The 26910-nt window shown below is 44.4% G+C and overlaps 4 protein-coding genes across 4 annotated transcripts in view; 1 reads left to right on the top strand and 3 right to left on the bottom strand.

Moving 5' to 3' along the window:
• Nucleotides 1-26910, bottom strand: part of agr2 (anterior gradient 2) — a 112416-nt gene that overhangs the window by 77780 nt on the left and 7726 nt on the right. The gene's annotated exons all lie outside the window — the stretch shown is intronic.
• On the bottom strand, nt 5930-7545 carry sostdc1b (sclerostin domain containing 1b). The gene is made up of 2 exons (XM_067256136.1): nt 7261-7545; nt 5930-6929 (listed from the first exon to the last, which is right to left on the bottom strand). The coding sequence occupies exons 1-2, from the start codon at nt 7451-7453 to the stop codon at nt 6478-6480; spliced, it is 645 nt and encodes a 214-aa protein (XP_067112237.1). The 5' UTR covers nt 7454-7545; the 3' UTR covers nt 5930-6477.
• LOC136962584 (ankyrin repeat and MYND domain-containing protein 2-like) lies at nt 10096-15730 on the bottom strand. The gene is made up of 10 exons (XM_067256391.1): nt 15664-15730; nt 15188-15252; nt 14152-14290; nt 13724-13822; nt 13151-13311; nt 11457-11671; nt 11074-11209; nt 10795-10923; nt 10473-10596; nt 10096-10280 (listed from the first exon to the last, which is right to left on the bottom strand). The coding sequence occupies exons 1-10, from the start codon at nt 15728-15730 to the stop codon at nt 10096-10098; spliced, it is 1320 nt and encodes a 439-aa protein (XP_067112492.1).
• On the top strand, nt 16153-26762 carry bzw2 (basic leucine zipper and W2 domains 2). Its single transcript, XM_067255756.1, has 12 exons — nt 16153-16216; nt 19514-19584; nt 20437-20613; nt 22635-22738; nt 23096-23161; nt 23249-23384; nt 23535-23644; nt 23978-24148; nt 25370-25516; nt 25812-25950; nt 26097-26219; nt 26348-26762. The coding sequence occupies exons 2-12, from the start codon at nt 19521-19523 to the stop codon at nt 26374-26376; spliced, it is 1266 nt and encodes a 421-aa protein (XP_067111857.1). The 5' UTR covers nt 16153-16216; nt 19514-19520; the 3' UTR covers nt 26377-26762.

Here is a 26910-nt window from a genome sequence, read left to right as displayed (position 1 = left end):
TCTCGTGGACAGGAAACTCTGTAGGCTTCATGTGAGCGCAGGCAGACTCCTCTAACAGTTTCATCATCAGTCGAGAGCCCTGAGATCACTCCGCTATAGTGACATCAATTGGTTTCACAGAGAACTTGTGTGCCACCATGCAGGAAATGCACATAATTACCATTATCACCATGATTACAATAGTTATGATACTTTTGATACAATGACTAATGTTGTTTACGTTTTTCTCCATCAGTATTTACTTTGTAGCCCAGATAATGAATTGGGTCCTGCTCCATTTAACTAACAGATGCTGTGATGTTTATAACATGTTAAAGACTTAAACAGACATAACTTTAGTACACTAATTTGATTAGAGGGATTCAATTAGTTGGCATATTCGTTTGCCACGAAATTCATAATATCTCCCTCACCCTCTCTCTCTCTTTCTCTTTCTCGTTTACTTTCTCTCTGATACACTTTCACTCTCTCTCTCTCACTCTCACTTTTCCTGAGGCTATCATCTGTCAATCCATCCATCAGTCTCTTGTAACTTGTAAACCATGACCCACGTAGCAATTTGTTCAGTCACATTTAGCCGCAGTCGGAGTCAACCCCCAAAAACTGTGTTTAATCAGATTACAGTGTTCTCTCTGATTAAGAGGATCTCTGCCAGGAAGCCTACTGCTGCAGGCCTTGCTTCTCCCAGTAACGCTTTGTTGATTTGTAATCAAACTATTACCAAGGGTGAAACGGTTACTCTCACATGTAGAGATTACATTTCTTTCCTTTGAGTTTTCTTTGTGTGATCAGGCTACTTTGTAAACATAAAGGTATCAGTCATACAGATTCTTGTTTTTGATTTTGAATGTGTTTGATCTTGTAGAGTTTGGCGTCAAGAAATGTCTCAGAAACCTTGATTTGGATCTTTAACCGACGAGTGATCTGACCATAATAGAACGACCTTAAGTCTCCACATTCTAAGTATTGATAAGGATTTATTTTTCTGCAATTGGCATGTGTGTGTGTGTGTATATTCAACTCAACTTGTAATGGCTTCCAATCCAACCCTCTGCATGAAGCACAGCCAGAACACGATTTTCCACACAACAAATGACAAACAAACTTCCTCCGTTGCTTGAACATTCAATGTAAATACAGAGCTATTGGACAGATGTTACCTTTATATGTTCTGGCAGTCTGAGAAAGACTAGGATACACATCTGCTGTTCTTCAGACCGGCTGAGGAGCAGAAAGAGAGACCAGCCCAGATACTCTGCGCCTCTGACTTTAATGTAAGTTGCAAAATGCATTCCCGCCAAAAGTTAATCATGATCCTTCACTGAGGGAGGAAGGAGTTCAGACAGAGAGAGAGACAGAGAGAGAGAGAGAGAGAGAGAGAGAGAGAGAGAGAGAGAGAGAGAGAGAGAGAGAGACAGAGAGAGAGAGAGAGAGAGGGAAAGCAGAGGGAGCGAGAGAGAGCGAGAAAGAGAAAGAGAATGAGAGAGAAAGAGAGAATGAGGAAGAGGAGGAGGGAGAGAGCATGGGGGAGAGAGGGAAGGAGAGAGCATGAGGGAGAGAGAGGGAGGGAGAGACATGGAGAGAGAGAGAGAGAGAGAGAGAGAGAGAGAGAGAGAGAGAGAGAGAGAGAGAGAGAGAGAGAGAGAGAGAGAGAGAGAGAGAGAGAGAGAGAGAGAGAGAGAGAGAGAGAGAGAGAGAGAGAGACAGTAGGGCCAGTGAGACTCACCAGCAGTCCCCTGGACAGGCTCAGCTAGCTGTCTGGCTGCAGATATCCTCCTCATCCGGCCCACCCAAGTAGAACTTTACTGATCTCCCGTGGCGATGAGTGCTGATGTCATCAGGGCGCCCACCATCACGGCAGAGAGGAAGAGGCTTATCAAGGCTCTGGCAACAAAGTGAAGTGACACACTCCACCCTTCACAGATGAAGAACCTGGACTTCATGCACACCTGTGATAATACAGGCCCTCCAATGGAAGAAGCTGGAGACCATTTTCTCCAAGCAAACCAGAAATTACATTCAAAAATCAACAACTCTCAGTTTGGACTCTCTAAATATGGCAAGATTCTTTTTGTTTTGTTTTATAGAAAGTTTTAACAGAATATAATTGTACAAGATACAAATGGCCCCAACCAGGAGATATTGGAGGGGTTTGTGATTCACTAGAATCAAAGTAAACCCCTACTTCTATCGATACATGTCATTAATGGAGTCTTCTCTTGATCACCTCAGCTCCACAAAAAGTCAGAATGGAAATGCTCATGGACAAAGTTTGAACTTTGGTGGCCCACTTCACATTTAGTAGCCTGTTGATGTGTGTTTGCATACACACCAAGATTGTCTTGGCCTTGGTCAACCGCAAACTTCTGTTCAAGGCTAAGGCTCATTATTCCTGTTTGATTGACAGGTCATGTCAATCAAACAGGAATACTCTCATACAGTGAGGAAGGGAAGATAGGGTCTCGAACATAAATAAAAACAAATATTAGTTTCATAACAGTATTGCCGGGAAAACGAAGCCTGTGATATACACACAGTATGTGGTTTGCAAGCCTGTCCTCGGGTTATGGGAATGCGAATGGTCGTTCGGCCTTTATTTGTTCCATCATAAGAGAATCTCAGGTATCTCTTTGTGTCTGTGTCAGTCGGCTTAGAGCAGTAGTGGTGTGACATGCAAACTCAGGATCATCCAGCCATTGTTGGGGTCTCCATCTCTCTCTCTCTATGTCCTGAAGGGTTTGGCTGACAGATACTCTCAGCTCTCTGTCAGCCAGAAGAAAGGAGATCAGTGATCTGAGCACGAGCTTGGCCCCTGGATCCACGCACAAGTTCACATTAACTCACCAGATTGACTGGGGCCAAACTAACACCATATTATCATGCATGGAACATTTCTTTCTCTCAGTGTAGCTGCCAGTTTCTGTGCCATGTCATTAACGAAGTGAAAAATGCCCGGCTTTTCGGATGAAGTGACAAACGCAACACTTCTCACTAATGAGGGAAAAATCCTGCAGGTGCCAGAGCGGAGAAGGACTCCAAATAAATGATAGCTCCAACTGCACGATTGACAGTGCTTTCCAGATACAGTGTAGACGTGAAGCTGTAAGGATCATAAACACAAACTCTATGATGAAGATAAACACTTTGTCACATAATGGGGGTTTATAATTACATCGCATAAGTCGGTCTGATCAACTTTAAAGTCACTGATAAGCCCTGTATGTGAGTGAATTCATTAGTTTGAATACCCCTTGCTCCATTTGGCCATGAATATGATTAATGAATTATTGTGATGATGGGAAATCACAAGGATAATCATACAAATCCTATTATGACTACATCGGTGTAAGCATTGAGGCGAGAGAGTGTATAAAGACTCTGAGAGGGTTAAACGTGTACTTATCTCAGTGATCAGTCTCTGTGATCAGGCCAGAGGCAACGATGCCAGACTGACAGGCAGTGAGATGAAACCGGAGAGACAGACAGATGAAGTAGAGAAGGTCTGGACTCGGGGTAGGGGGTCTTGGTAGCAGCAGAGGCACGTGTAGGACATTAAAACACAGTCCAGTTCCAGTAATAAGTACACTGCTGTTATCACATTTCACCACATGATATCTGTTAACCACGTCTTCCCTTATGCAGGAAAGGCAAAGACAAACGAAAAAACACTCAACTCACCGATTTTTATCCACTGGTTTCAAATGACTTAATACCCTGGCTTCTCCTTACACTTCGAACCTGAGCTCAACAGCTAATGCCTACTCTGTTCATTTGATGGACTCAACAGCCATGTGAAGTGAAATTACAGTTTCATTTCCATAATTGGATATATTAGAAGCGCCGACCGCAGGGGCAGCTCTGTGCTGTCTGTGTAACACAGAGCGTCTTTGTTCTCAGAGGAAGAGAGAGCGAGATTCATGGGCTCAGGAACACAGAGGGACACCCCTCGTCCAGGAGGAATGAGAAACAGGTGTGTCTGAAGAAGACCAAAGGACTGAACTCCCTCTCCTGTGAGCATTAAGGAACAGAAGCCTCCATTACACACTGACTATCGATTTCAGAACACCAATGAAGACATACATGCTGTTGTACCGAGGGCTGTCCAAAACAGAGGTTCCAAACATCTGATCTTCAAATTAAACGGATCCATCCTGTCCTCTGCTACACCTTGATCATTATATATAGATAGACTGATGGAGTGTTTTTTATGGGATCGATTTTCTCCCTATTATTTTCTCCTTTGTGTCAGACATGGTGAGCAGCTACCTCATGTATCATGGCAACAAAAGGGGAAGACCTGGAGCCGCATTGGCTCCATGAGAGGTTTGGCAGGCCGCCTGGTGTTGGCTGAATATTACGGCAAGAAATTAACTGAGGTTAATTACACTGTGAATTGCTACCACATGGAGGAAGGCAGCTTAGGCACCCAGTTCAGCAGGTCAATACCCCACCAAAACCCATCGCTTACCCATAAGCACCCTGTTCTTAGGTGCAAGCCCTGTGCAGGTAGAAGTGGGTTACAGTTTATGGGAGAGTGTCAGTCCTCTATCTCTGCATGTCAGTGGGGAAGGGCAGGATGTGAAGTCTGTCAAAAGAAAGCAGTACAAGGCAATGCCTTAAAAGTGCTTCCATAAGCATGTAATTATGAGATTTCATCTATAAAAACAAGCCAGGGTTCAAGAGAGAAAGAGGTGGGGTTTTACAGTGTCAGGCTCTGGAGTGTTGACAGGCTAAGTAACAAATTACACATTGCTGGAGTAAAGATGTGGAGACACAACCGGCCTTAGGGCCCAAATACTGTTCCTCCAGTATCAGGAGCCGGGGTTTTAAGTGATTGAAAGTTAATGCAGATGATTTCTCAAGAAATGTACACACAAGTTACACACAAAAGGCCCGGCTGGAAAGTGATACTGTTTGCTAGACTGTGACGCCCGGCCTTTTTTTCTTGCCCTGCAGTAGGCCTACACAGACAACGAACACAAGCTAATAACCGTTACTTGTCCATCGCAGTTTATGGAGCAACAGTAAATAATCTATACATTATTTATGCGCAAGAATAACTGTCATTCAAAGAAGTGTATGTGCATTTATTCTTGGTGTTTGGAAAGGTCCTTCCCTCCAAACTTGCTTCTGCAATGAGTTTACAGCAAAACGGCATCAAACAAAAGCAAACAGGACTTGGACTTTGGCTCAGCAGACAGGGTTGCTTGGAGTGTCTTTCTCTCAGAGGAGGTTTTAGTTGAGCCCATAAATAAAGGTAGGTGGTCCTCCTATCCCGCCTACTCAGGAGGGAATCTGTTGTCAGAGATAATTACAGAGACGGGAGGTTAGACTAGATCTTGCAGCTAGAGTGACATAAGACCTGCTCTAAGATTTCCTGCCTGTCCATAAACAGTTTGTTTTTTTACTGGTACAGAAACAAAATGGTGCCATGTTGTTCTATTAGATGTTAGACAGGGTTTAGGTGCAACACTTATACATTCATCCAGTTTGTACAGTTAGGTCTCTGGCCTAGATTGTAAAACCTGTCAGCCCTTAGCTCAAACCATTGAACTCCAATAAGGAAGTTAAAAATTCCCACATCTGTCTCAGGAAGTGCTGTATTACTCATAGTAGACCCACTTCAACTACTAAATACTTAGCTTTCACTGTGGGTCAATGAAAGGATATGTGATACAATGAAGCAACATAACATGTCGCCGCTGCTGGAATAGCCGCAGTAGCCTGAAGGTGAGGGTATCCCTTCACAATAAAACAGCATAGGGTTTCTACTGTTGAAAGGGAGATTTCATCACTGACTAATACCCCTGTTGTCATTGAGTTCCTGTTTGCTGTGAAGCTACCCATCACAGACTCCAGCATGATCCAAAGAGAACGTAAGGATTACAATATAGAAAAATAACCTGAATCACACCAATCATTTCTAATGCACTATTTATTCAGTTGGAAAACATTGAGACAGTGATTACATTTTACCTAGCAAATGTTTTAGAAAGTACTTGTTTCTAAGTTCAACTATACCAGTAGAAAAATATATTACATCATCATAGCATTCCTTTAAAGATAAAAATGGAGTCCCCTTAAACTTACAATTATTGTATTTACATGCACACTACAATATAAAATATGTCTTTTGTGCTTCTGTGATTTCATCGTTTGATCAACATTTTGATAAGTTGCGGCTTTCATCTCATATAACTTTTGCAATTGCAAACACACATCCAAAAGCCACACAATGTCAATTACAGAAAGATGTACATAACCTTCATAGTCACTCATTCTTGCTCAGCGGTCAGTTTCTGTCTAGCTGGCCTTTTTACCTTGATATCAACGCATTATTTCTAGCATAGACATCATGACATAACAAAACAACAGTCTGGTGGACCTCATACTACCAGCCACACAGTTGGAGATGGGCGGTGGGCAAACGGAGATCTTCCTTCTCTCTCAGGGTGGCACACCTAGTCACCCCTGACCTCAGTTGTTTTTGGGCTGCTCCTCGGGCTGCTCCTCGGGCCAGTCTTCAGACAGCCTGCTCCTCCGCTGGTCCTTCCTCCTCCTGGAGACTTGGGGGGCCTGCTCCTTGGCCTGGGCCTCGGACTTGTGCCCAGAGTCGTTGTGTTGCCTGGAGTAGCGCTTGCACTTGCAAGAGGTCACCACGGTGATCTTGTAGGTCCGCGAGCTGCCATCCTGGCACTGCAGCCTGATGCGCTGTGTCCGAGTCCGGTCGATGACGCAGCGCCACTCCTGGGTCTGCCGCCGGCTCCAGTACTTCCCAGGTTGCCCTCCGCCAATCCAGTTGGGCAGGAGGTGAGCGGGCAGGCACTCCCCAGCGCACACCAGCTCCTTCACGGGGTTGAGGCTGGTGCACTGTCCATCAGAGATGTACTTGGTGGATCTTAGCTCCCTGCAGCCCATCTCACTCTGCTCTGTAACCAGTAGACATGGAGATCAAAACGTTAATAAGGTTATTACAGCTATAAGCTGTATGTACAACTTGCATTACTTCATTTATATATGTTGGGGCAATTAAACAGCATTATAAAAGACAATCGGACAGCCTGTAATTGTTTTTAGGGCAGATTTGTTATAGCAGAGAGGACAGTTTGACGTTAAAAGATACAAATTCACATTGTCCGGCAGAGTTCAATCCAGTTTCCTTCTACTTTTTTTACATAAAGACTTCAACCACCGAAAAAAACTTTTCTTTTTACAATTATTATAAATAAATAAATAAATAAATAGCAAGATTGCGCCCACCTTTGCGCGGAGCGCTACCCTGTTGTCTCCCTCCGTTACGCGCTTGATTCATCGATATATTGCTTGGAGTATCCGGTGCCAGATCGATGACTTGAGCGTTTACATTTTCCGTTGCGTCGTTTTTAACAGCTGGACAGTTCCTTATCATGAGACAGAGAGCAAAGATGTGGTACCAAAGACAAGAAAGAAGCATCGCTGCACCTTTCTTCGGCAGAAGTTTGTGATTTTGTGATCTCTGAATTTGTGATGTTCAGTTACAAATGGCAACCCTATGTGCACCACATAGATATGTTGTCGTTACTATGTTACCTTAGCTTTAGTTAAACCACTTATATACCTGTCCCCTTGTTTTGGCAACAACGTCAGCGCGGCTGGTTTCTGAATGAACTTATTACGCACGACCACGCCCACAAGGACTTTTCTTTGCTTTTTTTTTCTTTACATATTGTGTGCTCATCTGTTAAAGAGCAGTTCACACATTTAAATACATAGCCACACATTCGTGCAATGCGATAAATGGTCAGTAAAAGACCCTAACGTCAAGAGATACACTTATTTCTAAATGTACTCTATTTCAAGTTTCATAAATGGAATATTACATTACAGAACTGATGGAGAAAAAAACCTTAAATAACTCCTAGGCAGACTTCCACAAGGAAGTGGACCATGCCAGAAACTTGGGATCAAACGATGGAACCCGATGGGAAACAAATTGTGTTGCTGTATGAATCCCATCTGCTATGTATGAGCTCACCAATATGATGTATGTTCAAAATCTAAATTGCACAGTGGCAACACAAAGAGCCCTCTCCTTCTTCATCCTGAAGAAACTTCGCCTATAAGAATTAGGTGTCCTCTTTCACCCGTTTCCCAGGGCTCTGACAATGAAGTTACCCGGACTCTCTGAGGCTATGTGTCCCTTTTGATACGGGTGAAAATAAATCCACTCTCTAACTGTCCAGCTCATGCCACTATTGTTCACGCGAAAGTTTTTTTTTTTTTTCAAAAAAAAATTTCCTTCTAAAAAGCCTTGCTGTCAAAATGATCTCTTGTTACCCCAAAAAGCTGTGTTAGTCATATTGAAGAGGAGCAGAAGCAGGGTGAGGAAAGCGGAGGGGAGGGGGGGGGGGGGGGTGAGGTGAACCTTGGGGGCTTGAAAGAAGACTATCAGTTATATGAGCCGTCACAGCGTTCGCTAATTTTTACATCTCAGAAAAACGGAAACTTGAGCTCCACCTTTTATGCCCCCCTGAAGCCTTGAGTGAGTCTGACATATGGGCAAGAAGTGAGGGAGATAATGGAGGAGGGGGGGGGGTGGAAGGATGGAGGTGGGTGAATTATGAGTCTATTGACAGGCAACATGACGGGGAGCCATGCTCATTAGTTGGTCTGTGGGCAAGAAGGTCCAGGGTTCCTCCCCATGGGATAAGAGAGTACATTCGGTACATGAAGAATGAAATCTCCCGGGAAGCAGAGCGGTATAGAAGAGAAGAGCATCGCCGTAGGATTCGCTGCGCGTCTGTGACAAGGTCTGAACACTGAGCATTGAAGTCTCCTGTTCCTCCTGGTGTGTAACCAGATCAGGATGACATTGAAGATGCACCTTAATGGGCACACATTAAGGTGTGCACATTTTAAATGTATTTAGTCATTTGGTGAAACAACATGAAGGCTCAATCAGGGCATTACGTCTACAATGTGTTCATTTCTGTTTCAGTTTAATCCGCCAGGTGACTGTTTCCAGTGTGACTGAAAATGTAATCATTTAAATAGGCAGTGATAAGAAATTATGAAAGGAGCACTACTGTACAAGTGTAGAGAGGGACACTGATATCACCATTTCATAATGTCATCCCCCGCGGAGCTATTGGGACGTACTGTACCTGTAATGTACACATACCCATTAAGTATATGTGGATGAATATTGAAAAGAGAACTGCTGCCCCCTAGTGTCAGAGCAGTGTGAGAAAATAGCGCACAATCTTGAAATCAATAGAAATGTGGGTAACGCAAAGCTAAGACGTCGTCATTTAAGAATAGCACTCTTTATTGACAGAAGAATGAAGAATAGGCACTTTACAATTTAAGACAAGCAATTTAGAGAGGTTTTCTAACCGATAAGGAAATAGCACCAACAAGGTTAGAATGTCATTGGTGGATTGCTTGACCTTCTGAAAACTAAATAAAACACAATTAAGATAAAACATGATACACAAATTATCAACTTAAAAACATCTACATATAACACATACAATATACTTAATTTGACAAACAGCACACAATTTGGCTATGAATGTAGTTTTCTTTCCTTTTTATATTAAAGGCTCAAATTAAGCACTCATTAGTGACATTGCAGATTCACAGGAATGTTTGAAGACTTTCCACAGAGAATATGGCACAAATATTTGTGGTTTCACAATAACCATGTAAGGCATACACTGTAAGAACAAGAGAGAGAAACAAACAGCAGGTCCTACAGAATAGATACACTCAGTGCCTCTACATACATCATATACAAGTCTAAACTCCATCGTCTTTTCCTTCATGGCACTTCAATGGCTGTGAAATCTCAACTCAGCACCCACAATTCTGAAAAACCGACTTGTTTCCTCTTCTGCAAGCATGCCGCTCCACCATTGGTGCAAACACACTGGGTGTGTGTGGCACCCGTCTGTCCCTCTAGACTACTGAACCAATGAGGGCCCCGGGGGGCCCATAGCACAGACCTCATAGCTCAGCCGATAGGCTGGTAAAACCGAAAGATCGATCCCTAACGGCCTTGAGGTCACATGTGGATGAGGGGAGGGGCTAAGAATGTGCCAGGGCTCCTCCCTCTCAGTCCTGGGAGTAGGTGGGGCCTGGGGCAGCAGCGGAGGAGGAGGGAGGGGGGGTGGTAGAGGAGGTGGAGGGGCATCCTAGTAGCTCAGCGGGGCAGCTTGCAGCCGCGACCTCCTCTGCTCTCACACACAGCTCCTGGAGGAAGTTGGCAGTCTCCTTCACCAGGTCGTTCTCATCCTCCACTAAAAAACAATGAGAGAACAGAACATAAGAGTAGAGCAGAGTACATTACATTTAGTCATTTAGCAGACGCCATCTGACTCCAGAGTAGAGTATAGTAGAGTAAAGCAGACCAAAGCAGAGTAGAATATAGTAGAATATAGTAGAGTAAAGTAGAGCAATGCTGTCCCCCATTGATGATTAGAAGCAGTCACCATTGAGTTCTCTCAGCCGGGGTGTGTCTCTCTCAGGGCCCATCTCTTGAGCTTGCAGAGCTCTGCAGATCATTTTATGGGTGAACCAGTGGAGCTTCTGACACGACAGGCTGCAGTAAATCAGCTGGAAGACAGGTAGGATGAGGTTAAGATGAGGTAGGAGTTGAAAAAGTTGCTCTTGTCTACGTACTTGTGCGTGATTGACATATTTGACTAAGAGGACAGGTCTGTGGCTATGAAGAGTCTAACAGGGATTTAGGTACAGAGAGAAGGACAGAAAGAAAGAGAGAGAGAAAGAGAGAGATCTCATCTTTAGCCTTACCGTTTTGCAGAGCGAGCACCGCTTATCCGCCCCCCTCTCCCCACATGTAGCGCAGTAATCAGCGTCCACAAAGGCCATCTTGCCCGTCAGAGCTTGGGTTAGCACCGAGAAGGCTGTGGGGTCGTTGCCCTGGAAACAGAAAAAGTGTTGATCGATGATGGGGCAAAAAGTAGCCACTTTAAAATGACAAACAAATTGCAGCAAAGGGTGGAGAGCCAGAGTTTCTGCAGAGAGAACAGACCCATGCAGCATCAACCTGTTGTCTAGAAGTTTACTTACAATCTCCACAGGGGCAATGCTCCTAACGAGCTGCTGAAGAAGCGTAGCCTCACAGTATGGAAACTTCCGGATGCAGTCCCGAATGAACTTCTCCTGGTTCTGTGGGAAGCCATCGCAATCCCTCCCTTTCAACAAGCTTGCATAAAACATTGAAGGAATAAGAGGATAAGTACTTCTCGAGATACTGTAACAACCTTAAAGCAATTTGGTTTTTAAGTATCAGTGGGTGTTCTCTGGGATGTTAACGGCATAAACATAATCTAAACATACACTAATCTGAGATATGTATAGATGTTTACAAGTCATCATTTCAGTCATGCCAATGTGCATGCTTCCAGTCACCCAATCTTTAGCCAGACTCCGCCCCCTCGGGCTCCACCCACCTCTTGACAAGAGCGTCCAGCTTGTCGTCGCGCTCCAGGAGGAAGGCGAGGCATTTCTGCAGAACGCAGCTGATGTAGTGCATCTTCATGGCCAGCACTTCATTCATTTGTTGTTGCTTGACACACTGTTCACACAGCAGGTCCATAACACGGTAGCACTTCTCGAGAGCGCCAATATCCACCATCAACGGGTTCTCTTTCACTAACATCACCATCTGCGAGAGAGGACAAGGCGCAGAGGGAGGAAGGATTCAAAGAGAGGGAGAGGAGAGAGAAAGAGAGAGAGAGATAGGAGAGAGAAAGAGTAAGTGGAGAGAGGGAAGGAGATGGGGGAAAAAAATTACTGAGAGAAACGACTTACAGAAGGTAGAGCAGAGCTATCCAGTTACTGCCCAAATGCCATTCAAATGTCAAAGTAAGTAAGTAAGTAAGTGACAGAAAACAGAAAGAAAGTGTTAAAAAAGAGGAGAGGATGCTCAACTCATCCTAAGATCTTGTTCACAGTTTATATCTGTGAACAAGACTGTTTGTATCACACCCTATCCTTTGCTCTGCTCTGGTATGGCTTGGTGTGTTTGATAGGAAGCAGATGTAATCATCATGGTTCACATTTCAAAGTGGGCAAAGTCAAACAAAACATTTTAAGTGAAACGAATGATGATTTTCCAATGTTTCCAAATGCATTGCTTTCTCCTTCAGACATACACATGTGGACCAGATTATAGCTTTTGTTACTCATCACGGCGGCTAAACAAGCTACTATGACTTAATGGGTGTTTAAGTACAGTTTCCATGCCTTTGTGACAGTCACAAACTGTGCTTTTTATGATTTTGGCAGCCAGCCAAAAAACAAAGGAGCACACCATCAGCCTTACATGCTTGCAAAGACAATAGAAAAGTTGTATTTGTATACAAGCTGAACAAAGAAGAATATGATACTTAAATGAATCAAATAATTCATAAATTCCAATTAATTCATGGACTTGCTATGTTACTGTGCAGTGTCAGTCTGTCCTGTGTCCATTCCCAGTTAGTCAGATATATATAGACGATCCCAAAGAAGTCAGGATGCCAGTGGCCTGTGTCTGAGCCAACATGAATCATGTGGGTCTCATGGAATCTAAAGGGCTCAAGGCTGTCAAGGCCCAGCTATGAAATGAATTCTCCAACTCATGTTCCACTATGAGCATGTAGTAGCCATGTACCCCCTGTTGTCAGTCAACATATCTACTATACATCCAATCTGATGGATTTTACGTACTGCCGACCATTTATTGCCAACTAAGCTGCCTAAAAATGTATTGGTCCCTGAGAGAACTTTTTTTTTTAAATACTTTATAATGTACAATTTGATCTCCTATGCAGTAGCAATAGAAAGTCTCTATCTCTTGCAACTGAGCTTTACTATCTCCTAGAAGGCTTTATACTGAAAATCCTAACTTCCATATAAAAACAAACAAACATTAAAGAACTTAAGAAGCTGTGATTGCTATGTACATGATTTACAGTACATTAGATCTGGAATAAAACAAAGCATAATAGACAACTCATTGATTCAACTAAATCTGTTCATTATTTACTCCACCTGTTGTATATGGAAAAAGGATTAGCTGTTAACTCCCTCAAAAAACATCATAGTGACTGTATCCTATCAGGTGTGTTAAAATGGCATCGGAATCGAAACAGTCCAGTACCTTGACTGGGTTGAGGTTGGTGGTCATGATGATCTTGTACAGTGGCCCAGCCAGTTTGGGGGGCAGTTTGGGTTCCCTCTCCAGCCCCTGGGGCCTGGTGAAGTACTCGAGCCTCGCTAGCGAGAAGAAGTTGTTGATCACTGTCACACAGTCATGCTGGCCTGAACAAGCAGAGGAAGAGGTGGACTGATCAAGGGACCCTCAGACAGGTTAGATCATATGCAGGAGTTGGGCTGTACTAACTTAATGAGGTGTGTTTTAAGTTTGAGTTGAGTTTATGTGCAGTTTGCGACAAGTACAGGTAATAAGTACACAAGTGCAGGTACAAGTACACAAATGCATGTACAAGTACACAAGTACAGGTAATAAGTACACAAGTGCAGGTACAAGTACACAAGTACAGGTAATAAGTACACAAGTGCAGGTACAAGTACACAAGTGCAGGTAATAAGTACACAAGTGCAAGTAATAAGTACACAAGTGCATGTACACAAGTGCAGGTAATAAGTACACAAGTGCAGGTACAAATACAAGTTTTAGGGTCAGATCTTGGCATCAAAGTGCGCTTCTCACCCACAAAGGCAGCCATCTGTGCAGCTGTGCGGCCCACAGAGTTGACCAGGTCAGTCTCTGCTCCTGCGTCCAGGATCATGATGGTGATGTCTGTATTTCCTGTTGAGACAGGAACCACACATACAGGGGTATACGTAAAATGGGAAATCCCACCCATAGACCCCAGTTTCTCTTTTTAGGTCTTACATTTACATTTAGTCATTTAGCAGACGCTCTTATCCAGAGCGACTTACAGTAAGTACAGGGACATTCCCCCAAGGCAAGTAGGGTGAAGTGCCTTGCCCAAGGACACAACTTCATTTGGCGCGGCCGAGAATCGAACCAGCGACGTTCTGATTACTAGCCCAATTCTCTAACCGCTCAGCCACCTGACTCCCTAGGTCTTGTTTTGTTAGAAGTCAACTCCACATAAAGGTGCACTGACTGACCTGAAAGGCCTGCGAACATCAGTGCGGTGTAGCCATAATCATGCTCGTTGCAGTTGACATCTGCCCCGTGCTGCAGCAGCAGCCGGCACATTTCGGCCTTGCCCTTGTATGCTGCATGCATTAAAGGAGTCATGCCATACTGAGAGGAGAGGAGGGGAGGAAGGAGAGGAGGAGAGGGACGACAGGAGGGGAGGAGGATAGGGACGATAGGAGGAGGAGAGAGAGGAGAGAGAGAGGAGAGACAGAGAGAGTGAGGGATGGTTAGAGATTAGACACTTGGTGGTAAGAGCTATGAGAGTTAGTTTTTTAGTTAATCAGATTTTAAAATGAGTGTCTGACTAATCTCATTCACAAATTATAGCAGTGCCAGTATGAATTATTTATGCATTAAGTGCTGCCGTAGCAACAACAACGTGTGAAAACGTGGAGAAACACGTCAGACCTGCTATGATATAAATCCACCCGACAGTTACTGTGTTGTTAATGATGTCAAAGTCTGCTGTCACATCTGATCTTGACAGACCAGAAACACTTGTGAACTGCTGTTTTAAACCCACCCCCTACTCCCGAAGACAAAGGCCACTGAAGGAGTCTGAGTGGTGCATCTAGTGGCATGATGCTATTACACAATACCATGGAGAAGTGCATCCGGCCCTTAAGAGTCTTCTCCATATGTCTTCATAACAATGACTAACAGATGCTGCTTATGCGTCCCCATCAAGGTATCACAGTTGTATAAAGACAGCTAAAGTAGCAGCAACATAATTCTACTCACTGTCACAAATATCATGAATGTCAATCAATTCTCAGTGCTTAATTATTTGTGTTTAACTGAAGTGGAAGATGTGAACAATTTTGGAGATACTTTAACTGATTTAAGTATCACTGTTTCTATTGAATTCCTCAATTATTTGCGATTTGAGGAATTTTTGTTTTGTTTTATTGTTTATTAGCAAACAACAAAGGTACCCAATCCTACCACAGCCTTCTCAGGGAAGATTGTGGACTTGTATAATAGTATTTACCCTCCCCATACCTCATCCAAACAGTTCACCCGGACATCATTGCTTCCAAGCAGCCTTGCAACTTCTTGTTCATCACCTTTGTAAAAAAAGAGGACAACACAAAACATTGATACAGTATATATAAATGATGTATCTTTTTACACTGAATATTTAATATTCATCCCAAGGGGAAATGGCATAATTTCCTCACTCCACATTCAATCCATTAGGTTCTGGAAACAGATACTACATAATCATTGTTTTGATCATAAAAAGCTATTGACAGTAAACCTTTTTATTCATGACTGAATGAGAACCTACATTGACTCAAAATAACTTTGACCACGAACCCAAATTGACAACTAGACAAGGTGCGGTTATCATGACATAATTTTAAATAAAGAAAAATATCGATAAAGTTATAAAGTTGCTACATAATTGAAAGGTTTGAAAAGGTAACTGATTTCTTAAATAATTCGATATCCAACATTAAGAACATACTCCTTACCTGCGGCAATAACCTGTAATAGTTCCCTCTCTGCCGCTGAAAGATCCCCCTTTTTTGGAGCTGCCATTGTTTTACTGCAATATTCTTGTGCCAAACTGGTGCACAATCTCTTGCCGAAGATGCTCGTTATGCTAGACAGGTTACACCCTCTGCAAGACTTAGGTGTGGGCTGAGGGCTAGAGTAAGCGACTCCACCAATTTATAACACTGTCACTAAACTGTTAGATAAACCTTGGAATACACCACAGAGAAGCGAAGAGGGGTGCCTTAGATTCGTCTCTGATTGAAAACGGAAAGAAACCCGTATTTGTCTTAACGTATTGCGAATGATCCGTTCAAGACCAATTACTACCTGCCAGTTTTAATATTTATCACTTTGCGGAGTCATATTTGAAATTGTTGCTTTATCACTCTGTGAGGACGCCCCTATTTTAGGTACATAGGATTTTGCCGGGCTGCATATTACCGGACTGCCACTCGATGTACGTTGATGTGTATCTGAGTTCCTTTGCCTCTCGTCCACCACATCAACTTGCTAGTCACCCACTGTCAGGTAAGTCACAATTGTTCTGTGTTATCCTAGTAACATTCATTAGAATTTCTATATCTCAATTCAATTTCATATCATAAAAACTTACAAGATTTAACATTTGTTGTCATATAAAAATGTGCCTATTGTTGATGATTCAGTGGCAATTAGTCCTACTCACACTAGTAAACTAAACATTAAGAGCTGACTGTATCCGTTTTTATAGACTGCAATTTAGGCCATGATATGTATTTTTGTTATTTTTTTAGCGGACTAATTTAGAATCTGAGACAGACAAAACATCACAACTCTAGTGCCACAGGTGCGCGATATTGTTCAAGAACAAATTGAAGAAATGTTTGTTTAATTCGTCACAGTGTGGACAGAAGAGGATTAATTTGAAGGGTGGATTGCTTTCCTCCTTTTCTGTTGCTCATTACAACACGCTGAGAAAAGGATTTTGGAAATTAATAAAGCACAGCATCTATGCACGTGTACAGATGATCAATTATCTTGAATTGACAGGTTGTCTGGGTGAAATATTTCAAAGGCATTCCTGGAATGCTGCGATTGTGTTTATAGAAAAGTGGCGCACTTCAGGCTACCGTTACTCCCTACAATTAATCGGTTGTAGTGTTCCGGTGGACCTATCTCGCTGGCGGCCAAATACAGTGCTTTAAAAGGCTCGATGTAGCTGAGAGTTTTGTGCTTCCTGTTCGACCGAACTGGTAGGTATCTAGTCGAGCTCAACTTGTACAGGCCTAGTCCTTTTATTCGAGGATATAACTTCGTTGGACTCATCGTGCATTATTCACGGAAGTGGTAGTAGGGTGTGGAGGTGAGAATGAAAATCCTTCATCCTGTCTTCTCTCGCCAGGCCTTCTCATCACCCTCTTGAGGGGGCACCTACATAGCCTATCAGACCACTTCAGATACTTTCCAATAGTTTGCTTGTCTCTCACTCTGGTCAATGTTTTCTGCCATGTTGGCTTTGCTTCCTGGAATTTAATGAGGAGAACATTATTTTGGGAATGGGGTGTCAACTTGGCATACAGCCCACACACCCCTGGAGGGGGGGGGGGTGGATGAGGGGGTTGGAGGGCTGGGACATGACAAGTCTTTTTGATAATGCACATGACGTATTCTCCGCACACTGTGTTATAGACTGGGGACTGTGGTGACAAACAATTTATTTGGCATGGCCATGACATATTCAAAATTCAACTGCCCATGAAATAAAAGCTCAAAATGGAGAAGAAACCTGTCAAATATGCAGAAGTGTGTGGCAGTGAGGTGTTGAGATGAACAAAGAGCTGTTCCTCATATACTCCCCTCTCAGGTAACACAATAATGTTTGTAAGATAGGATCTCTGAACAGCTGCACTATTTCTGCACACATCACACATTTAAACTGACATGAACTCATCTATCTTTTCCTCTTCTTCTACATCCCTCTGTCTTGTTCACTCATACACACAAACACATAATTATACACAAAACCACAAACATGTACACAAACACAAACATACACACACATACAAATACAAACACAAACACACACCACTGTGAAATTTATCCATGGGTCCCAAGAGTAGACATGCTGGTGCTTAGCCCAGCTACCTCTGCTCTCCTTGGGGTGAAGAAGTGGCTCTGAGTGGGTCCCTTGGTGCTCCTTCAGGGCCTCTCCTCAGAACAAAGTGTACATCAGCTGCTGTTAGACAGATAGATAGAACAAAGTGACCCACACACACAAAACTGTTGTTGTGTACAAGGACAGGTGAAACATCATGGAAACGTGGCTTACAAACACGTATTTAAATTCCCTGAAATACATTTTGTTTTATTTTCCAAGTTGTCATAGTGCAAATTCAGATAATGTATTCATTTTTCAATAACTGCAGCTGTAACATTGTCAAAATGTTCTGTCAGTGGGAGCCTGTAATGGTGCTTCTCTGTGTGAGTGGAGAACACTAAACCACCCACACGGTTCAAAAGAGAGAGAAAAAACATAGATTTGTACATACAAGTGTTTAACAGTGTGTCATGTACATTAGGTGATCCAGAGCTAGGCCTATACACAAAGCAATTGAAGGAACCACTGGTTTTAAGTTCTAGCATCTCTATAACCGGGAGTCAGATGGCTGAGCGGTTAGGGAAGCGGGCTAGTAATCATAAGGTTGCCAGTTCGATTCCTGACCGTGCCAGATGACGTTGTGCCCTTGGGCAAGGCACTTCACCCTACTTGCCTCGGGGAGAATGTCCCTGTACTTACTGTAAGTCGCTCTGGATAAGAGCGTCTGATAAATGACTAAATGTAAATGTATAACAGAACCGAGGAATCTTTCAAGCCAAAGTGACCGCGGTGAACCAGACAGCTTTCCTTGGAATCTGTTGACTACAGTATCCATTCAGTGGGGATAGGAGTTGTAGATTAGAACGCGATGTAATCCTTCCCCGACCAGTTTCCTGGGGCTCTCCAAAGTAAGAGTTTGCCCGCCACAAAAATGGCTGCCCTCTCATTGAGTTTTCTGATTTGGACCAGCTGTTGGAAAGAAGTGTGCACTGCATGTGCGTTGTTGTTTGTGTGTGTGTGCATGTAGCATTGCAAGGGATGTCCTATCCCAGAGCGAGACAGAAAGAAAGAGAGTGAAAGGGGGCATGTGTGTGTGTTTGGGGATGGGTAAGGGGGGGTTGGAGAGAGTCTGAAGTTTGGACTGTGGGGATGAGCTCACTATATTTAGCACAGAGCACAAGGTTGGCAAGCAGGACAACTCTTCAACAGTTACATTCAGGCCGGCACTGTTACTAAGAGTAACTCACAGCTGGTTAGCGAAGGGCGGAGACCTTGAACATTGAGGCTTACAGGGTGTTCTTCAGTGGTTAGACTGAGGAAGTATAAAACCTAGGGTGATAAGATACATTTACATTTAGCAGGCGCTCTTATCCAGAGCAACTTACAGTAAGTACAGGGACATTCCCCCCGAGCCAAGTAGGGTGAAGTGCCTTGCCAAAGGACACGTCATATTGTGTGGCCGGGAATTGAACCGGCAACCTACTGATTAATAGCCCGACTCCCTAACCGCTCAGCCATCTGACCCCCATATGTTATCGGAGAACCATGTAAGCTTTGCCTAACCACTATTCAAATGTATCAAATCATTTGTATATATCATGTACTTAACAGAAAGGTTACTAATTAAACCATATCTTTATATAAAACACAAAAGGGGCTACTGGTTGGACCTTGTGTGTGTTTGTGCATGTGTGCGTTAGATGATGAAAAAGTGTTTAGTGCTAAGAAGTATTGTGTTTCCTCTTCAGGACTTTTATGAATACCGGTAAGCAGCAGAAGCCAGTGCTTACAGGCCAGAGGTTTAAGACCAGGAAAAGGGGTAAGTACCTCAGACAGCTGTCCGTGGCCGCATGCTAGCTCTTTACCAGACACGTTGGCAAGGAAACAAATGTTGTGTTGTTGTGTTGCATTGCAATGTTGCAAAGGTACTGAATGTTCATTGCAAAGTCTTGTTACTATAAACACGTTTAGAAATATACTCCTTCAATTGTAATACAAGGTGTAAATAAACAGCAGACGATTTGTTTGATGACAGTTTATTAGTGACCAAATCCCTGGAACCTCAAGATATTTTTTGCTACAGACAAAATGTGTTGAATGTTTCGCCAGTGACAAGGTCCCTCTCAACCTCTTCTGTTGGTATTCTCAATATTAGCTGGTCTGTCGACTCAATACTCCAACAGCCTACAAGCACATACTGTACTCACACTCTTCACATATTGTCACTCCCATACAGTAAACACTTGAAGCCCTTCCCTAGATTTGACTGAGTTGCAAGGCCTGCCTGCAGTGTTAACAGGTTGTTGTTGTTGTTGGCATTCTCTGGCTCTTACACAAAACCTCTACACAAAACCCTGCTTGCAAGCTGGTTTGCTGGCCAGATACCCGACTAGTTGGAAGGTTTTTTTTTTGGGGCTGGCTAGATGGTTATCGGCTGGGAGGCTGGTTTATTGACCAACTGGTTGGTTGGCTGCCTAGTTTGCTGACTGGCTCTAGTTATTGACATATTCGTAGGACCCAGTGTGGCCACCTCTAGGTTATGATATTTAGATTTTTGTGAAGACACAGACAGGATTAACTGTCTCAAACTGTTGCAAATGACAACACCCATGAACAGTAGATGTTAGTAAACGTCCCCGTCCTAACCCTCTCCCTCTGCCTTCCCTCCCAGATGAAAAGGAGAAGTTTGAGCCCACAGTTTTCCGAGACACGATCGTTCTGGGCCTCAACGAAGCAGGCGGGGACCTAGATGCTTTGGCCAAGTTCCTCGATGTCACGGGCTCACGACTCGACTACCGTCGCTATGCCGACACCCTCTTTGACATCCTCATCACAGGGAGCATGCTGGGTGAGTGTGCTCTGGATGTCTGGGATGCATTAGGAAACCCTTCACAGTAGCATTCTGTCACCGGAAATGTAATCTGTTGCGATCATGAATAGATTCAAACTAATATTGTTTTCATGTCTTAAGTCTAAGTGGTTTACCTCCCTAGATGGTTAGATTGTCAACAATACCTTATTAGACACGTTTCATGAAGGGTGTTAGATTAGCATAACATCACGTTAGAAAACCCCACCCCCAGGATCCATTTAGCTCGGCGACAAAGAGAGGAGCACGTGCAGACGGCTACAGTGGACCAGTGACCAGCTGGGTGCAGGGTTGTGCTCGCTCGCCCAGGCAAGGACAAAGTGATCACTGCTGGCTTTGTCAGATTAACACAGTAATGCCCCATGATCAAAGAGATCCTCTCCTCATCACCCATTACAGAGACTCTCTCTTGGAGTGTGCCTGCTTCAGTCTGTGTAAGGCTCAGGAATCTGTGCGGCTCCTAAAATGGCACCAGAACGACGTTTTACAGACTTTGACAATTAATTTGACTCTTAAGTTTTCCACATTTAATCGGATTTCCCATGTACAAGCCTGAACAATGGAAAAGGAGCTGGGCTTTAATAATCAAATATATTATAACATCAGGGTACAGGAGCAGTACAGAACAGTTATTGTGGGAAACGTAGTGGAGTTTGAGGCATTGCACAATGTATTATGTCTGTAGCTAAGCTCAGTGTGTCAGTAGCTGTAAGATTTTGAACTTCAGTGACCTGTAGGCCTAAACTGCCCAACCCCCCCCCCCCCCACACACACACACACACACACAGGCAATTAGATTAACACACATAAACCCAGAGTTAAATATGCACACACAAACTCACACAGACTCGTACACATACACACAGGCCCACACATCACACACACACACTCACGCTTGCATGCACCACAAACACCAAGAGGACCTTAACACACATGAACCCACAATACACACACTCATTCACATCCTGTCCCTTTAATCTGTCTCAAATTAGTTCATTTTACTTCCAGGTCTGAATCTAGGATGAAGCACTCTCTGTCAAACCAATTAGAGCTAAAAGGTTTACTCCCGTTCTATAAAAGGGACACAGTACTACAAGCTGTGGACACACAAGAAACCAGCCTCTTGAATCCTGTTACTCTGACAATGAGTGCGTAGATTATTTAAGACAATGGAGTTTGCGCATCAGATGTGATGTGATTATTTTCCTACATAATATCACATAGGGTATTCCGTTTTCATTCAAATCCTTCTAACAGGACTATAAACCTGTCCAAAAATGTCAGTACAACAGGTCAACAATGGAGAGGTATTTTCCCTGGCAGGCAGGCAGCAGGTTTGTAAGCTCTCCTGTTGTCATTAATCTACAGGAGGAGATTAAATGTCATTGGCAGCCTGAAAAGTCAGAGGACACAACAACCAGATCAATGCTGAATTAATGTATATATAGCCAGAAGAGTGAAGAGGGGAGGGGAGGGGAGGGGAGGGGAGGGGAGGGGAGGGGAGGGGAGGGGAGGGGAGGGGAGGGGAGGGGAGGGGAGGGGAGGGGAGGGGAGGGGAGGGGAGTTATTGGGATCAGACATTTGTCAGGGAGTTTCCCAACAGAAGTGGATGGGGCTGTTAGGCATTGCGATAATGTTGTGTAATCTCATTAAAGACTGATTACCATACATCAAGCAGTGATGGGGCCAAGGGCAGAAACATCCCCACTAAGCCCCTCAGTCTCTTGTGGTTACACAGGGTTCCTAGCCAGTGCAACCCAGTTAACCACAATTTAGGATTGACCAAAAATAGTTTCAAAATGGTGTTGTTGGCATAATTAGATAAGGTAGTAGAGCATGGTTTTATCATTGTTGTGTCCGAATGCATGTATTAAATATCAGTTTAAGGCCCTGCCCATTGTTGTGACTTGTGGATATCTGGTATGGTAGGATATTCTGAGTTGTGGAATAAAAGGGTTAACAGAATTCTTTGACCTTTGATCCTGCTTTCGCTGACTCAGCTCCCGGAGGGACGCGCATTGATGAGGGTGACAAGACCAAGGTGACGGCACACTGCGTGTTCACTATCGAAGAAAATCACTCCGCCCTCAAACGCTACGCTCAGGTATGTTTCAGCAACCCCTCCCCCCCATTTATACACATGAAGTGCTCCATATTGGCACTTATTGTATATTTAATTGAATTCTAATCCCACTTAGTACTGTTAGTTTATGTACCCTTAGTATAGATAGTACACATATTTAAACTTTAGGTCCCTATATGTTTATTGTATGCACCTTCCTGCCAAAGCAAATTCCTTGTCTGTGCAAACTTTCATGGAGAATAAATCCCATTCTGATTCTGATTAGACTTTTAGGCCATGGATTATACCAGGGTGAATTATATTCACCCTGGTATAATCCAGGATTTAACATTACTCTCTCACTCTCTCTCTCTCTGTCTCTCTCTCTCTCTCTCTTAGGTTTTTAATAAGCTCATCAGGAGATACAAATACCTAGAGAAGGGCTTCGAAGAGGAGATCAAAAAGGTAAAATGCTGTGATGTCATCTTTCTCATCTCATCAGTTGATGTCAGAGGACCTCATCATCCTGTCTTGTGTCACTTCCTGTTGCAGCTGTTGCTCTTCCTGAAAGCCTTCAGTGAGTCTGAGCAGACCAAGCTGGCCATGCTGACCGGCATCCTCCTGGCCAACGGAACACTGCCCCCCCCTATCCTCACCAGCCTCTTCAGTGACAATGTTGTCAAGGAAGGTGTGTATGTGTGTGTGATTGTTTCTCTGTGGAAGGGGAATGTTCGTGTGTGAAGTGGTGCATGTCTGTGGTCGTGGAGTTTTGTGTGTATAAATGTATTGTTGTACATGCAATGAGCTATATAACACAAATTTGAACTGTATTTTGCAGGCATCTCTGCATCCTTTGCAGTAAAGATGTTTAAGGCGTGGATAGCCGAGAAAGATGCCAATTCAGTTACTTCTGCCCTGAGAAAGGCCAGCCTCGATAAAAGACTGCTGGTGAGGATTTAGGAAGCGTAACATGTTATTTTACTCTCTCCGGAACACTCTGAGTGTTAGTGTCTGGAGACTGTCTCCATGGAGATGGTGTTCACTTGTCAGGTGCAGACTTGTGTTGTCATACATGCACTATAATTATGAAGAAAAGACGGGGGGAGTCAGTCTGTTGTCATGCTCATTGCCTCTTTTGTCCACATATAGTCGCTTTTACACCAGAGCTGCAGCTCAATAACTACATCAGTTTTCTTTATTTACTTAGAATTGTCGATATTTTGTAAATGTTTCCATATGCCTCCTAGTTATGTTTATGGATTATCAATCTGATCGTTCCAGGAGTTGTTTCCTGTCAACAAGCAGAACGTGGAGCATTTCTCTGTGTACTTCAACGAAGCGGGGCTGAAGGAGTTATCAGACTTCCTGCGCGTGCAGCAGAGCCTGGGAACCCGCAAGGAGCTTCAGAAGGAACTGCAAGAGCGCCTGTCTCAGGAGTGCCCCATCCGAGAGGTAGCACGCCTCTCTCAGTGGGGAGGGTGGAGTTAGCACGCCTCTCTCAGTGGGGAGGGTGGAGTTAGCACACCTCTCTCAGTGGGGAGGGTGGAGGTAGCACGTCTCTCTCAGTGGGGAGGGTGGAGTTAGCACGTCTCTCTTAGTGGGGAGGGTGGAGGTAGCACGTCTCTCTCAGTGGGGAGGGTGGAGGTAGCACGTCTCTCTCAGTGGGGAGGGTGGAGTTAGCACGTCTCTCTCAGTGGGGAGGGTGGAGGTAGCACGTCTCTCTCAGTGGGGAGGGTGGAGTTAGCACGTCTCTCTTAGTGGGGAGGGTGGAGGTAGCACGTCTCTCTTAGTGGGGAGGGTGGAGTTAGCACGTCTCTCTCAGTGGGGAGGGTGGAGGTAGCACGTCTCTCTCAGTGGGGAGGGTGGAGTTAGCACGCCTCTCTCAGTGGGGAGGGTGGAGGTAGCACGTCTCTCTCAGTGGGGAGGGTGGAGTTAGCACGTCTCTCTTAGTGGGGAGGGTGGAGGTAGCACGTCTCTCTTAGTGGGGAGGGTGGAGTTAGCACGTCTCTCTCAGTGGGGAGGGTGGAGGTAGCACGTCTCTCTCAGTGGGGAGGGTGGAGTTAGCACGCCTCTCTCAGTGGGGAGGGTGGAGGTAGCACGTCTCTCTCAGTGGGGAGGGTGGAGGTAGCACATCTCTCTCAGTGGGGAGGGTGGAGTTAGCACGTCTCTCTCAGTGGGGAGGGTGGAGGTAGCACGTCTCTCTCAGTGGGGAGGGTGGAGTTAGCACGTCTCTCTTAGTGGGGAGGGTGGAGGTAGCACGTCTCTCTCAGTGGGGAGGGTGGAGGTAGCACGTCTCTCTCAGTGGGGAGGGTGGAGTTAGCACGTCTCTCTCAGTGGGGAGGGTGGAGGTAGCACGTCTCTCTCAGTGAGGAGGGTGGAGGTAGCACGTCTCTCTCAGTGGGGAGGGTGGAGGTAGCACGTCTCTCTCAGTGGGGAGGGTGGAGTTAGCACGTCTCTCTCTCAGTGGGGATGGTGGAGTTAGCACGTCTCTCTTAGTGGGGAGGGTGGAGGTAGCACGTCTCTCTCAGTGGGGAGGGTGGAGGTAGCACGTCTCTCTTAGTGGGGAGGGTGGAGGTAGCACGAGTCTCTCAGAGGGTGGAGATAGCAAAAAAAGTGTGTGTATGTACTGTATGTTTACTCTTTATCTTGTGTGTCTTCTCCATCTTGTGGTAGATGGTGGTATATGTAAAGGAGGAGATGAAGAGGAATGAGCTTCAGGAGCAGGCTGTGATTGGTCTGTTGTGGACGTGCCTCATGAACGCTATGGAGTGGAACAAGAAGGAGGAGCTGGTCACCGAGCAGGCTCTCAAACATCTTAAGGTACAGCTACACCACCTCCACCACATGCAGGAACATCACCTCCATCCACCACTATCCTAACTGTACTAGACCACAAATAAGGTGTTTCCAGCAACTGGCAAACATGTTGCAGTGCTGTAGCAATGCTGGTCTACTGTATTACTGTCCTTAATAATGATTTTTTAAATAACCCTTGACTGTGTCCTCTCTCTCACACTCTCTCTCTCTCTCCCTCTCTCTCTCTCTCCCTCTCTCTCTCCTCCCCTCTCTCTCCCTCTATCTCTCTCACCCTTTCTCTCTCCCTCTCTCTCTGAAGTACTATGCCCCTCTGCTGGCTGTGTTCAGCACCCAGGGCCAGTCAGAGCTGGTCCTGCTGCTGAAGATCCAGGAATACTGCTACGACAATATCCACTTCATGAAGTCCTTCTGCAAGATTGTGATGCTCTTCTATAAAGGTGGGTTTCCACAAATAATCATGTCCTGGTGTGATGATGGCCTCTTTTAGGTTCAGGTAGATTCGGGGTGACTCGGTGTACTGTGACTTGGAGTGGGTATGTGATGCTCTGTGTGCCTCTCTTGGAATGTTCACCCCCACCCACAGCTGACGTACTGAGCGAGGAAGCCATCATGAGGTGGTACAAAGATGGACACTCTACCAAAGGGAAGAGTGTCTTTCTGGAACAGATGAAGAAGTTTGTCGAGTGGCTGCAGAACGCTGAAGAAGGTAACTGAACGACTGCAGCTATCAGACGTACAACTGTCCAACACAAGCATAAACACGAGAACCGAAAACGGTTATTTCGACCACTAGAGGCCGCTAATGAGTCTTGATGTCATTGTTTCCCCCCACAGAGTCCGAGTCTGAGGGAGAGGAGGACTAACCACTGGAAAGACAGGAGTCACTCTCTACATCCTATGGCCTGTATCCTGTGTGACTAAATGTAAATGTGTCCGTGCCCCTGTAGTCCCCACTTTGCATTTAGTGTCCAGTCACTCCTGTTCTCTTGGGCCCAGACCACAGGCCCTAGGTAGCCAAGCACATCACCAGGGCATATACCACTTGACACCTCAGCAGAAGGAGACATGTCAACCTTTCCACAAGGTCTCACACTCTGGCATAAAAAAAACTCCCTTTAACAATGTTGTTCAGGTATAGCGATAAGGACCTCATAATATGCTGTCGATTTTGAAACTTGATTTATGAAACTCGCACATATGGAACTTGGCAATGCTTTGATCTTTTTATGAATAAAGTGTTTTGTATGTATTATTTTGCTTTGTCTGATTTGAAACCGGAATACAAAACAACTTCACACACGTTTTGTGGTTAAGTAACTCAACCATTAAATTACCTGAAATGGAAGTACCCTAAGTCCAACCAATCATTATGTTACTTCACCTTGAACATGTCTGCA

The sequence above is a fragment of the Osmerus mordax genome, chromosome 18 (genome assembly GCF_038355195.1).
Source record: "Osmerus mordax isolate fOsmMor3 chromosome 18, fOsmMor3.pri, whole genome shotgun sequence".
NCBI classification, from domain to species: Eukaryota; Metazoa; Chordata; class Actinopteri; order Osmeriformes; family Osmeridae; genus Osmerus; species Osmerus mordax.
The sequence above is the reverse complement of the archived record's forward strand: the minus strand, read 5'-3'. Positions and strand labels throughout refer to the sequence as shown.

What these genes read in the sequence shown, in the direction of transcription:
- bzw2 (XM_067255756.1), top strand. Translation starts at nt 19,521, where the DNA reads ATGAATACCGGTAAGCAGCAGAAGCCAGTGCTTACAGGCCAGAGGTTT. An exon ending in CATCACAGGGAGCATGCTGG is followed by an intron (nt 20,614 to 22,634) that starts GTGAGTGTGCTC and finishes TCGCTGACTCAG; the next exon opens with CTCCCGGAGGGACGCGCATT. An exon ending in GCTGCAGAACGCTGAAGAAG is followed by an intron (nt 26,220 to 26,347) that starts GTAACTGAACGA and finishes TTCCCCCCACAG; the next exon opens with AGTCCGAGTCTGAGGGAGAG.
- sostdc1b (XM_067256136.1), bottom strand. Translation starts at nt 7,453, where the DNA reads ATGCTTCTTTCTTGTCTTTGGTACCACATCTTTGCTCTCTGTCTCATG. An exon ending in GGGTAGCGCTCCGCGCAAAG is followed by an intron (nt 6,930 to 7,260) that starts GTGGGCGCAATC and finishes TACTGGTTACAG; the next exon opens with AGCAGAGTGAGATGGGCTGC.
- LOC136962584 (XM_067256391.1), bottom strand. Translation starts at nt 15,730, where the DNA reads ATGGCAGCTCCAAAAAAGGGGGATCTTTCAGCGGCAGAGAGGGAACTA. An exon ending in GGGTGAACTGTTTGGATGAG is followed by an intron (nt 14,291 to 15,187) that starts GTATGGGGAGGG and finishes CTCTCCTCTCAG; the next exon opens with TATGGCATGACTCCTTTAAT. An exon ending in CCGGCTGAGAGAACTCAATG is followed by an intron (nt 10,281 to 10,472) that starts GTGACTGCTTCT and finishes ATTGTTTTTTAG; the next exon opens with TGGAGGATGAGAACGACCTG.